The 14276-nt window shown below is 45.7% G+C and overlaps 1 protein-coding gene across 3 annotated transcripts in view; it reads left to right on the forward strand.

The window, feature by feature from the left end:
* The window catches only part of rnf165 (ring finger protein 165), a 42295-nt gene extending 31497 nt beyond the window's left edge, over positions 1 to 10798 (forward strand). For 2 of the 3 annotated variants that reach the window (XM_031894934.1, XM_031894936.1), the window contains exons 4-8: positions 5114 to 5243; positions 5745 to 5849; positions 7023 to 7118; positions 8031 to 8137; positions 8876 to 10798. In XM_031894934.1, the coding sequence (XP_031750794.1) occupies positions 5114 to 5243; positions 5745 to 5849; positions 7023 to 7118; positions 8031 to 8137; positions 8876 to 8993 (556 nt within the window). In that variant the 3' untranslated portion in view covers positions 8994 to 10798. The remainder of the gene's footprint in view (positions 1 to 5113; positions 5244 to 5744; positions 5850 to 7022; positions 7119 to 8030; positions 8138 to 8875) is intronic. The other variant, XM_031894935.1, reaches the window with a different exon arrangement.
* The last annotated feature ends 3478 nt before the right edge of the window (positions 10799 to 14276 follow it).

Below are 14276 nucleotides of genomic sequence, written 5' to 3' on the forward strand. Positions count from 1 at the left end.
TTGCGGGGAGGCAGGCTGAAGGCACCGACTGGTAAGTGTGCAGCAGGGGATTGTGGGATTGGGAGGAGGCAGGCTGAAGGCACCGACTGGTAAGTGTGCAGCAGGGGATTGTGGGATTGGGGGGAGGCAGGCTGAAGGCACCGACTGGTAAGTGTGCAGCAGGGGATTGTGGGATTGGGGGGAGGCAGGCTGAAGGCAGGCTGAGGACAGGCGACCACTGTTACTTGTTATTTTAGTCACAAAGTAGTCAGCCAGATCAGCAGGGGACAATGGGCGGGGCTTAGTGAACAGGGGGCGGGGCTTAGGGAAACTGTGATTCTGATCCAGAAAATACTGGAATAATAAAGCCGGGCTTTGCTGAGAAAGGGTTAACGCTGGCAGTTTTCTACCGCGGAACGTCAGCTCTCCGGGGGTTAGAGCCCCCATGTTCGGAATATTCTACTGCATGAAGTCATTCCCCCCCCCAAAGGAAGAGGAATGACCCAATCTGCAGACACTGGAACATTTGCACATTCTTCCTTCTGTTTGTATATTTATATGAATGGGAATGATCCCTGCGCATACCCCCCCCCCCCCCCCCCCCCATACACACAGCTCCCTGCTCAGAGGGGACTGACACTGCCTGGGGCCTGGGGATTCTCAAACTCCCCCCCCCCCCAACTGATTCATTGGCCCTTATGGCCCTTACTCACCCACTGACAGGCAAACTGCTGGTGGCTCTACTCCTAAATACTCCTACATACTGTTACTCCTACATACTCCTACTCCTACATACTGTTACTCCTACATACTGTTACTCCTACATACTCCTACATACTGTTACTCCTACATACTGTTACTCCTACATACTCCTACTCCTACATACTCCTACTCCTACATACTGTTACTCCTACATACTCCTACTCCTACATACTCCTACTCCTACATACTGTTACTCCTACATACTGTTACTCCTACATACTCCTACATACTGTTACTCCTACATACTGTTACTCCTACTCCTACATACTGTTACTCCTACTCCTACATACTGTTACTCCTACATACTCCTACTCCTACATACTCCTACTCCTACATACTGTTACTCCTACATACTCCTACTCCTACATACTCCTACTCCTACATACCTACATACTGTTACTCCTACTCCTACATACTGTTACTCCTACTCCTACATACTGTTACTCCTACTCCTACATACTCCTACTCCTACATACTGTTACTCCTACATACTCCTACTCCTACATACTCCTACTCCTACATACTGTTACTCCTACATACTGTTACTCCTACATACTGTTACTCCTACATACTGTTACTCCTACATACTGTTACTCCTACTCCTACATACTGTTACTCCTACATACTGTTACTCCTACTCGTACATACTGTTACTCCTACTCCTACATACTGTTACTCCTACATACTGTTACTCCTACTACTACATACTGTTACTCCTACATACTGTTACTCCTACTCCTACATACTGTTACTCCTACATACTGTTACTCCTACTCCTACATACTGTTACTCCTACTCCTACATACTGTTACTCCTACTCCTACATACTGTTACTCCTACTCCTACATACTGTTACTCCTACATACTGTTACTCCTACATACTGTTACTCCTACATACTGTTACTCCTACATACTGTTACCCCTACTCCTACATACTGTTGCTCCTACATACTGTTACTCCTACATACTGTTACTCCTACTCCTACATACTGTTACTCCTACATACTGTTACCCCTACTCCTACATACTGTTGCTCCTACATACTGTTGCTCCTACATACTGTTACTCCTACTACTACATACTGTTACTCCTACATACTGTTACCCCTACTCCTACATACTGTTACTCCTACATACTGTTACTCCTACATACTGTTACCCCTACTCCTACATACTGTTGCTCCTACATACTGTTGCTCCTACATACTGTTACTCCTACATACTGTTACTCCTACATACTGTTACTCCTACTCCTACATACTGTTACTCCTACATACTGTTACTCCTACTCCTACATACTGTTACTCCTACATACTGTTACTCCTACTCCTACATACTGTTACTCCTACATACTGTTACTCCTACATACTGTTACCCCTACTCCTACATACTCCTACTCCTACATACTGTTACTCCTACATACTCTTACTCCTACATACTGTTACTCCTACATACTGTTACCCCTACTCCTACATACTGTTACTCCTACATACTGTTACTCCTACATACTGTTACTCCTACATACTGTTACCCCTACTCCTACATACTGTTGCTCCTACATACTGTTACTCCTACATACTGTTACTCCTACATACTGTTACCCCTACTCCTACATACTGTTGCTCCTACATACTGTTACTCCTACATACTGTTACTCCTACATACTGTTACTCCTACATACTGTTACCCCTACTCCTACATAATGTTACTCCTACATACTCCTACTCCTACATACTGTTACTCCTACATACTGTTACTCCTACTCCTACATACTGTTACTCCTACTCCTACATACTGTTACTCCTACTCCTACATACTGTTACTCCTACATACTCCTACTCCTACATACTGTTACTCCTACATACTCCTACTCCTACATACTCCTACTCCTACATACTGTTACTCCTACTCCTACATACTGTTACTCCTACTCCTACATACTGTTACTCCTACTCCTACATACTGTTACTCCTACTCCTACATACTGTTACTCCTACATACTCCTACTCCTACATACTGTTACTCCTACATACTGTTACTCCTACTCCTACATACTCCTACTCCTACATACTGTTACTCCTACATACTGTTACTCCTACTCCTACATACTGTTACTCCTACATACTGTTACTCCTACATACTGTTACTCCTACTCCTACATACTGTTACTCCTACTCCTACATACTGTTACTCCTACATACTGTTACTCCTACTACTACATACTGTTACTCGTACATACTGTTACTCCTACTCGTACATACTGTTACTCCTACATACTGTTACTCCTACTCCTACATACTGTTACTCCTACTCCTACATACTGTTACTCCTACATACTGTTACTCCTACATACTGTTACTCCTACATACTGTTACCCCTACTCCTACATACTGTTGCTCCTACATACTGTTACTCCTACATACTGTTACCCCTACTCCTACATACTGTTGCTCCTACATACTGTTACTCCTACATACTGTTGCTCCTACATACTGTTACTCCTACATACTGTTACTCCTACATACTGTTACTCCTACATACTGTTGCTCCTACATACTGTTGCTCCTACATACTGTTACTCCTACATACTGTTACTCCTACATACTGTTACTCCTACTCCTACATACTGTTACCCCTACTCCTACATACTGTTGCTCCTACATACCGTTACTCCTACATACTGTTACTCCTACATACTGTTACTCCTACATACTGTTACTCCTACATACTGTTACTCCTACATACTGTTACTCCTACATACTCCTACTCCTACATACTGTTACTCCTACTCCTACATACTGTTACCCCTACTCCTACATACTGTTGCTCCTACATACCGTTACTCCTACATACTGTTACTCCTACATACTGTTACTCCTACATACTGTTACTCCTACATACTCCTACTCCTACATACTGTTACTCCTACTCCTACATACTGTTACTCCTACTCCTACATACTGTTACTCCTACATACTCCTACTCCTACATACTGTTACTCCTACGCCTACATACTGTTACTCCTACTCCTACATACTGTTACTCCTACTCCTACATACTGTTACTCCTACTCCTACATACTGTTACTCCTACATACTGTTACTCCTACTCCTACATACTGTTACTCCTACTCCTACATACTGTTACTCCTACATACTCCTACATACTGTTACTCCTACTCCTACATACTGTTACTCCTACTCCTACATACTGTTACTCCTACTCCTACATACTGTTACTCCTACATACTGTTACTCCTACTCCTACATACTGTTACTCCTACTCCTACATACTGTTACTCCTACATACTCCTACATACTGTTACTCCTACTCCTACATACTGTTACTCCTACTCCTACATACTGTTACTCCTACATACTGTTACTCCTACTCCTAGATACACCTACTTTCTGTTACTCCTACATGCTCCAAATCCTTCATACTGCTAATCCTACTTCTACATGATCATACTCCTAGATTCACCTACATACTGTTACTCCTACTCCTACATGCTCCAAGTCCTTCATACTGCTACTTCTACATACTACTATTACTACATGCTCCTACTCCTAGATACTCCTACATACTGGTACTCCTACTGTTACATACCCAAATGCCTTCATGCTGCTACTCCTACTCACTGTTACTCCTAGATACTCCTACTCCTTCATGCTGCTACTTCTACTCCTAGATACCCCTACTCCTCAATACTCCTAGATTCTCCTACTCCACCATACTCCCACTCCTAGATACTCCTACTTCTCCATATTTAAAGATACTCCTAGCTCTCCATACTCCTAAATATTCCTACTCCTCCATACTCCTCCTAGATTCTTCTACACCTACTTTGACATTTATATCCCAGGGGCTTTGGAATTCTCCCGTACTCTGGGCCCCTCCCTCATAGCTTTTATTATAATTAATATTCATAATTCTCGTATTTTACCAACCAGAAACCCAAGAGCTCCTGCATGGCATAATAACATGGACAATGTTTGCCCAGAACAATAACAATTACATTCCCCCAAGTAATAGTGTTATAACTGGCACTGTAATGGTACAATCATTCACTGGTGAGGACCAAAGAGGGGGGGTCAGACTGGGAGTGTAGGACCCTGAAGGTCCACTTGACCTGTTTTGAGATCCAGTTAGGAGGCCCTCAGGCACAAAGACATAAGAGGAGAGAGAGAAAGACTAAAGAGATGGCAAGGGAAAGTAAACCTGCTAGTGGGATGGTAGTTGGACTTGGGCGCAGGGTGGCACAGAGATGGGCAACGTGTAGATATTATGGAGCCCAGGGAACATACATACAATCCACTACATATTGATGTTCTGCCTCACATCATTGTTCTTCTCTCCTTCTTGGCCTCCAGGGACCTCAGCGTAGATGCCGGTTTGACTCACGCCCAGTTCCAGGTCAGGCCGGTCCCCCAGCACTATCAGCATTACCTGACTACTCCCCGCTTGCACCACTTCCCTAGGAGCACTTCCTCAACTCAGATGGTAAGCTCTTTGAACCAAAATTACTTCAATAGCAGCATAGGTATTCCCTTGGCATCATGGAGTCAGGCCACAGTCATTGGCCACTGGGGCAGCTTGGAGTGGGTAGCACTGCTGCCTAGCTGGGCCTCCAGGTACCACAGGCTCCTCCCACTACAAAACCCTACAGGAAGCTTAATTGGCTCCTGACCCTGCTGTGTGTTTGAATGTGATTGGCGCCGTAGATTGTTAGCCCACTGGGGCGAGAGCTGATGGGAATGATGTACAATTTCTGTAAAGCTCTGGGAAAAAGGTGTCGGCGGTATATAAATACCAGGGCATAAATAAATAGTTGCCCACTGGGGCGTTAGGGGGTCGGCAGTTAGGGCAAGCGCTCTCACTTCTACGGCAGAAATAAAAAAAATGAAGACCAACTTGCTTAGAACAGTTCCCTCTATAACAAACAAGTGTATTTAAAGGTGAACTTCCCCTTTAATTTACTGGTTCTCTTGTTTGTCTTCAAAGGTTGTCCATGAGATTAGAAATTACCCCTACCCACAGCTCCACCTGCTGGCGCTCCAAGGTCTCAGCCCGACGCGCCACACGTCTGCAGTGAGGGAAAGCTATGAAGTGGGTACCTTTCATTTCATGGGGCTCGTTAGGTTCCCTTTAGGGTCCGGCACCCATCAGTGGGGAAATGTGGGTCTTTCATTGCTTTATGGGAGGGTGTTGGGTTCTTACTAATGTTTTTAATAGCTGTGGTAATGATTAAATCATAGCCCACAGGAATTTAAGTACCATGTGGGGCTATTCTAAGGCAACTGGGCTTCATTTTCTGTCACTAAATGATTAAACTAAAAATTCTGAAACTCTCCTGTTTGGAATTTAATCTGTATGGTGGTTGCTGGGGTGCAACTGACCCTAGCAACCAGACAGTGCTCTGCCTGTAGGGGCCAGATACTGTAAATAATATATTTAATTTTGCCTTTATATATATATATATATATATATATATATATATATATATATATATATATATATAAAGTGTATATATATATATATATATATATATATAAAGGCAAAATTAAATATATTATTTACAGTATCTGGCCCCTACAGGCAGAGCACTGTTTGGTTATATATATATATATACTGCATAAAAAGAAAGTAATGGGTCCCTTCCTGTAACTCTGGCCCCCCCATTCAGTGTTCTAAGAAGAACAGCTATACATTGCCACCAGCTGGTTGGATATGGTATTGCAGCGATAAAGAGAATGCATTGGTGGCATCAGGGTCATTATCGGGGGCATTATGGGCCAGTGTAATTGTCCTGAGCCACCTACTGATCATGATACTGGCAAGAATATTGCCAAGAGTTGGTCTTTGGCTAAGGGCAGAACCTGTTTGGGAGTTATTCCCTTGATGTGACTCTTGCAATATGTAGCCTGAACTGGAGTTGGTCTCCAGAAGCACCTCCCCCTATTTCATGGTATTGCCCAATCATATTTTGTTTTAGAAACCTCTCAGTCGTCTTCCTTACTTGGCTTTAATAAGTCCCATTGGGTCCTTGCTCCAATAAATGTTCCAGCCAGTAGAGCCCTGGCCAGATATTGGTTGGACCTATGAGAGGCTCAATAAGCTGCTGCAAATGTACAGGCAAGCTATTTCCATGGGGTCCCAGGCAAACACCCTCTTCTCTGCCCCATGGGCAAATGTACTTTCTCTCTGTGTCTGGTAAAAATGATACTGAGTCTCTTTGATCCTGGATGGAAAATTAATTTTCACTTCCCTTTGTCATTGAAGGAGCTGCTACAGTTGGAGGACCGACTGGGGAGTGTGAGTCGGGGGGCCGTGCAGAACATCATCGAGAGGTGCACCTTCCCACACAAGTACAAGAAGGTAAGTACCCCAACTCATACCATATATTCATTCCAGTATAGACATTCCCCTGTAATAGCACAATTCAGCAGGAACAGCCCCCTAAGTTTGCTCATAGCCTGTACAGAGAGATACCATAAAACTATGGCACATAGGGATTCCCCTGTACTAAGCACAATTCAGCAGGAACAGCCCCCTAAGTTTGCTCATAGCCTGTACAGAGAGATACCATAAAACTATGGCACATAGGGATTCCCCTGTACTAAGCACAATTCAGCAGGAACAGCCCCCTAAGTTTGCTCATAGCCTGTACAGAGAGATACCATAAAACTATGGCACATAGGGATTCCCCTGTACTAAGCACAATTCAGCAGGAACAGCCCCCTAAGTTTGCCCATAGCCTGTACAGAGAGATACCATAAAACTATGGCACATAGGGATTCCCCTGTACTAAGCACAATTCAGCAGGAACAGCACCCTAAGTTTGCTCATAGCCTGTACAGAGAGATACCATAAAACTATGGCACATAGGGATTCCCCTGTACTAAGCACAATTCAGCAGGAACAGCACCCTAAGTTTGCTCATAGCCTGTACAGAGAGATACCATAAAACTATGGCACATAGGGATTCCCCTGTACTAAGCACAATTCAGCAGGAACAGCCCCCCTAAAACTATGGCAGCATAGGGATTCCCCTGTACTAAGCACAATTCAGCAGGAACAGCCCCCTAAGTTTTATATCTTGACCATTTCAGGTACTATAAGGGAATATGTGCTGCTGGGAGAGGCTAGTTTTTATCTTTGAATCCAAGGTCAAAACTGAGTTGAGGTTTCTGAGAGTGAGCCTTGCAGGGCAGATGACTGGAGGTGCTTGTAGCATTCTATCATTGTGATTCCATATTAAACCTGGTATTTTCCCTGTTGGTAACACAGAGGATTCCACATGATGGCAAAGATGCAAAAGAAGACGAGGAAGAGTCAGATACAGATGAGAAATGCACAATATGTCTGTCTATGCTGGAGGATGGGGAGGACGTCAGGTAAGTTTAGTCCTTTGGTGCCAATGCCCTTGTCCCTTATACTCCATCTATACTGCTGGGTACTGTGCTGCCCTGTGTATTTCTGTTTATAGGTATAAATACAAACACTGATGTAACGGTCACCCCAAGTTCCTGGGGTACCCAGGGCACTCACCCTAATCCCCCCCTAACTGGCCTTCAGGCTGGGCCCCCTTAGCCCATAACAAGGTTACAGATATATAGAAACATTGGGGGTAACAGTCACCCCGCTATAGTTCCAGGGGTACCCAGGGCACAAATAAGCGCTCACCCCAAATCCCCCCCTAACTGGCCTTCAGGCTGGGCCCCCTTAGCCCATAACAAGGTTACAGATATATAGAAACATTGGGGTAACAGTCACCCTGCTATAGTTCCAGGGGTACCCAGGGCACAAATAAGCACTCACCCCAAATCCCCCCCTAACTGGCCTTCAGGCTGGGCCCCCTTAGCCCATAACAAGGTTACAGATATATAGAAACATTGGGGTAACAGTCACCCTGCTATAGTTCCAGGGGTACCCAGGGCACAAATAAGCACTCACCCCAAATCCCCCCCTAACTGGCCTTCAGGCTGGGCCCCCTTAGCCCATAACAAGGTTACAGATATATAGAAACATTGGGGTAACAGTCACCCCGCTATAGTTCCGGGGGTACCCAATGAACTCTGGGTAGAGGCAAATGAGTGTAAGTTCTGCTGGTTAATGCCTGTTCTCGCCCGCAGGAGGTTGCCCTGTATGCATCTGTTTCACCAAGTGTGCGTAGACCAATGGCTGGCGACGAGCAAGAAGTGCCCGATCTGTAGAGTGGACATTGAGACACAGCTCGGGGCGGACAGCTGAGACCCCCTCTTCCCTCCATACTGACGCGCCATTTTACTTATCAGGTCATGTGGCCATCGCCTGCAGCAAACGTTTGCCTTCTGAGCCATTTGATATAGAGGAACGCCCGCAAGCGCCGCACCCCGACGAGGAGTTTGTGGGCACGTAGTCACTCTAGAGGATCTTAACAGCCATAAAGCCCCAATGATGTGTTTGGAAGCTGGTCTTCCCCGAGCCAAAGGGTCCGAGTGGTGAAGAGGACAAGTCGCCGTGACGGTGAAGGTATACTCTTGTGGTCGCCTGGCTTGCCAATCCTGCCCTTGGAGGGATTGCGTGTATATACCTCTCAAATCATTAGTGCCCCCTAGGGGTCCTTAGCTATTTCTGTGGATGGCAACTGGAGCATGTTCTTACCAATCAGCCCTAATGTTCAGTGTTTGGGGCACTAGTCGCCCCGTAGTGGTGGTGGTGGTGATGGTGGACATCTTCTTGCTCTTGCCCTCATTTTGCACCAAATGTCATTTCCCCGTGGATCTCCTGTTATGTTATGGTTTCCGGTGCCTGAATGAGCCATTGTGGTTACAGCAAAAACATCGAGACTCCCCCGACGTCCGCCCTACGAGGAGGCCACAATCCTGTTTACAGTCAAAACAAAAACAAAAAGGATTGCGTTGGGAGCCTCGCCGGGGGCCGCGTCTATTTATTCGCTTCGGTTTATGTTTACAGTGGGGGGGGCGTTGCTAGGGTGAGGGCCTCATAGGAACAAGCGCTTCTGGGTTCCGCCGGCTGATGCTGGATTTCACTCAAATAAGCACAAAACATTCTGCCATATTCGTCCTCCCATGTCTCTTGTGAGAGCGCCCCCTGTGGACGCAAAGAGATGCCTTTCGTCTTTGGTCAACACAAGCCCCTCCCCCAAAAATATGATAAAAAAAAAAACTCCAAAAAGGGAGGGTTCCGTTACTGCCATAACTGTTACTGTATTGTCTTGTTGGTACCTCCGCGCCCGTACAGAACCAGCGTGCCGCCATCTTGCCCAGTAGAACAACCAGGGTCAATGTTTAGGGACGCGCCGGATCCACCATTTTGGAATTAGCTGAAGCAAATCCAAACCGCCATATTCAAATGTAAAAATTCCACTAATTGTAAAAAAACCCCAAACTATAAAGTCATGTGACTTTTGGAAACACAGATCCGGCGCCGCCCTAGTGGTCTCATAGCACAACAACCAGTATTACTGCATTCAGGGGTCAGTTACAGATACTGAGCTTTATACCAAAATGTGCCAAAAACAAAAATGGGGCGGAAAAGCAAATAGGGTACTAAAAAAAAGGGGGTGGCTCTTGGGGAAGGGGGTGTGGTTTGGCTGGGTCAGGGGCATGTCCCAAATGGTGCTTATATTCCAAAAGGGAAGTATATTTGTCACTCTCTGACATCACAGCCAAAACTCTCTTCTGATTGGCAGTTGAGGGTTTGTCCCTCTGTGGCACGTAATGCAACGTTAATAGGCTACATGTGCCTTTAAATGACCATGACATCTTTGCAATTGGTCTTCACATTGGCTGAGGATGTAAGCCCCTCCCACATTATGCCACTGACCCAGCTGCTAGGGCCATCGTCCATAGAAACCAGATTCCAAACCGGAAAAGCTAAAGAACACAACTGGGTGGGGGTTGGGCCCCCGCTAGCTCCACCTAGTGGCACAGTATGTCATGTATATTTATGGGAGGGGTTAAAACTTATTTATTTCAATAAAACTAACGTTAATTAGTCTAAAAGAAAATATTATTTATCAATTATGAGTTGTTAAAAAGTGGTATAACTTATATAATCCTTATACAATAAATAAAAAAAGTCAGCAGCCATTTTGCATGGATTAAAGGGCAACTTCACCTTTATGGGTACTTTTGCTATGTTATAGAACGAGCCTTTTCTTAGTATTTATTTTTTATAACTGTGAATTATTTGCCTTTCCGACTGCAACCAAAATCCTTCCTATTTTTCCCCTTCCGCTTCTATCCATGTCCCAGTCTGGCGTTCAGCCCACTGCCCGGTTGCTAGGTTCCATGGCAACAGATGAGATTTCAAGCTGCAGAATCAAAGTTCATTCAAAAACCCTAAAAAATTAAAAAGTGAAGACCAACTGCAAATTGTCTTAGAATATCACTGCCCGAGGGAAAATTTGCCTGTTTGAGGCGAGCTTCCCCTTTAACCAAGTGTATAGCATCGGCCAATCCCTGCAAAGCTTGTTGTTGACCATTGGTGACCTGCATCTTCTAGCATCAGCTGACAGAACATCAATATGAATAGAAACCCACCCCCCCCCCTCCAGAAATCTTGCCCTGGGGGCCGCCATATTTATTCCCTCTATATTAACCCCTTAACGCTTTGCGCAAGTTGGCAAGGAACCCTTTAAGAGTGTTGGAATGCAAAAGTATTAATTAAATTATTGCCTAACGAACAAGCACATTTTTTTTTTTTTTGGTTTCTAAAAATGGTGAAGGGGTGGGGGGTGGGGGGGGGGGCGCCATGATTTTATATAAAAATATTTAAAAAAATGTAAAAAAAAAAAAAAAAGATAATTAAAAACTCTCGCTTTGTGTGTGCGAAAAACCCTTCGGTGGTGATGGTGCAACGTCACAGGTCTGTATCGATGGCGTGTTTAATATCTTGTGCATGGGGGCGGGGCCGGGGGCGGGGTTTGGAGAAAAGAGGGTGCCCTTAGGGGGAGCAAAATGGATCCCTCCAGGGTCGGACTGGACTTGATCCTTGTTGCCGCTTCCCTGGCCGCCGCTGACGCGTTTCACTTACGCTCACTCAGGGGAGGACATTGGGAGTGTGGCGGGGGCCCATGCAGGGGGTTAGGGGGGAGCGGTGGGGCCCCTGGGGTGGCCCCTGGGCCCCCAGTCCAACCGTGGCCCCCTATATGTAGGGTTGCCACCTTTGCTGGCTAAGAAAGCCGCGCAGGGGATGGCGGTGACGTCATGGGGGGCAGAAAGGAGGTGGGGCTGTGATGTCATGGGGATGGGAGGAGGAGGGGCCGTGATGTTGTGGGGCAGGGAGGAGTTGGGGCCGTGATGTTGTGGGGTGGGGAGGAGGTGGGGCCATGATGTTGTGGGGCGGGTAGGGGGCGGAGCTTTGCTTACGCTTGCTCTGGGGAGGACATTGGTAGTGTGGTGGGGTTCCCTGGGGCGGGAGCCCCAGTGGGCCCTGCACCCTCCCAGTCCGACCCTGGCCCCCTAGAGAGGGGGTGCCCTTAGGGGAGCAAAATGGACCCCTCCGGGGTCGGACTGGCCCCAGGCCCCAGCAGCCCAGACCTGATCTTTGTTGCCGCTTCCCCGGCCGCCCCTGACGCGTTTCACTTACACTCGCTCAGGGGAGGATGTTGGGAAGGTGGTTGGGGCCCCTTCATGGGGTTAGGGGGGAGTGGTGGGGCCTCTGGGGCAGCAGCCCCGGTGGGCCCTGCACCCCCCCCAGTCTGACCCTGGCCCCCTATATGTAGGGTTGCCACCTTTGCTGGCTAAGAAAGCCGGGCAGGGGATGGGGGTGATGTCATGGGGGTGGAAAGATGGTGGGGCTGTGATGTCATGGGGTGGGGAGGAGGTGGGGCTGTGATGTTGTGGGGGTGGAGCTATGTATCCTGCCTGGTTTTCCTAATTAGGGAAACTGGGCAGGAGGTTTTGCCCTGGGCAAAACTGGACAGGTGGCAACCCAATCCCTAACCCCGGAGCCCCGCCCCCCCCCCCCCCCCCGTAGGAATCCAACGTTGCTAGTTTACAGGGTTTCTTTCTTTTGTCCGTGAGTTGAGATGCCTTATCAATATATTTAACAATCATAATTTATGACTAACTGGTAGGAAATGTTTTTTGTTTATTTCGGTGAATTTTTTAATTTAACGATTTTTTTTTTTTTATAGTCGTCTCGGGCCTTTTTTTTAAAAAAAAATTCTGATTTATTTATTTCGAAGCGATTACTAATCGGGAAAATAACTCCTATTACCTCATTTTTGCATTGTCTCTCGGGTCGGAATGCTCTGCATGTGTCGGGTCATTTTACTGGGCGCAAACGACAAAAACAAAAAAGTCTTATTATCTTGTTTATGAATTACAGAAAAAAACAAAACAAAAAAAAAACAAACAAAAAAAAAAACTACAAGCTACTAATGGATTCAGGGTGTGTGGTTGGGAAGTGTATTATGTGGTGCTGTTCTCTTGGATACATTCCATACAAATGCAAAACCTTCTCTGTATGCTGTGACCTAGTGGAACAACTGCAATAGTGGATGTGTTTAGCACATATATACATATTATTTGCACTCATATTTAAAGCGAGACGACCCTTTCATTTGCTACAGCGGCTATTAAACGAGAAAAAAAAAATTGACGGGTGGGCGGGGCTAAGGTGGGGTGGGTGGGGCTAAGTCAGGGCGGGGCTGGGTGGGGTGGAAAAGTATTTACAAAGTATTATCTAGGGAACCTTTTGGCAAAGAGATAGAATATATATCAGCGAGGCTACCGGCCAATCCCCTTTAGATTACCTTTTACAGGTATGGGATCCCTTATCCAGAATATTCGGGATCTAGGGTTTTCCGGATAAGGGATCTTTCCATAATTTGGATCTCCATAATTCGGAACTTTCTGGATAAGGGGATCCCACACCTGTAATATGTTATACAATGGACAACTTTTCAATTGGACTTCATTATTTATTTTTCATAGTTTATGAATTATTTCCCTTCTTCTTCTGACTCTTTCCAGCTTTCGAAATGGGGGTCACTGACCCCGGCAGCCAAAAACTATTGCTCTGTGAGGCTCCAGTTTTATTGTTATTGTTACTTTATATTCCTTATCTTACTGTTCAGACTCCTCTTCTATTCATATTCCTGTCTCTCGTTCCAACCACTCCCTGGTTGCTAAGGTAACTAGAACCTTAGCAACCAGCGAGCTGATGAAATTCCAAACTACAGAGCTGCTGGACAAAAAGTGAAAATGATTAAAAAAATAATACAAAATGAAGACCAATTGCAAATTGTCTCAGAGTACTGAGGTTAACATTATATTATATATATATATATATATACACACGCTATGTTATCAAAGTCATTTCGATTGCACCCGTTTTTTTTATTGAGGTTTAGGGTTAACCCTTTCAGCCCTGGCTGCCCCAACGAAACTGTTCCCTCAGTAGCACATACAAAACTGCTGCGGCGCTGGCAGCCTCCATTACTGACTGTTGCTTCCGTTCCCAGCCTTAGCAACCGCTACCAAGTGCAAAGGGTCAGGGCCACAGGTTCCTAGTGCAAAT

Source organism: Xenopus tropicalis, chromosome 1 (genome assembly GCF_000004195.4).
Source record: "Xenopus tropicalis strain Nigerian chromosome 1, UCB_Xtro_10.0, whole genome shotgun sequence".
Classification (NCBI taxonomy): Eukaryota; Metazoa; Chordata; class Amphibia; order Anura; family Pipidae; genus Xenopus; species Xenopus tropicalis.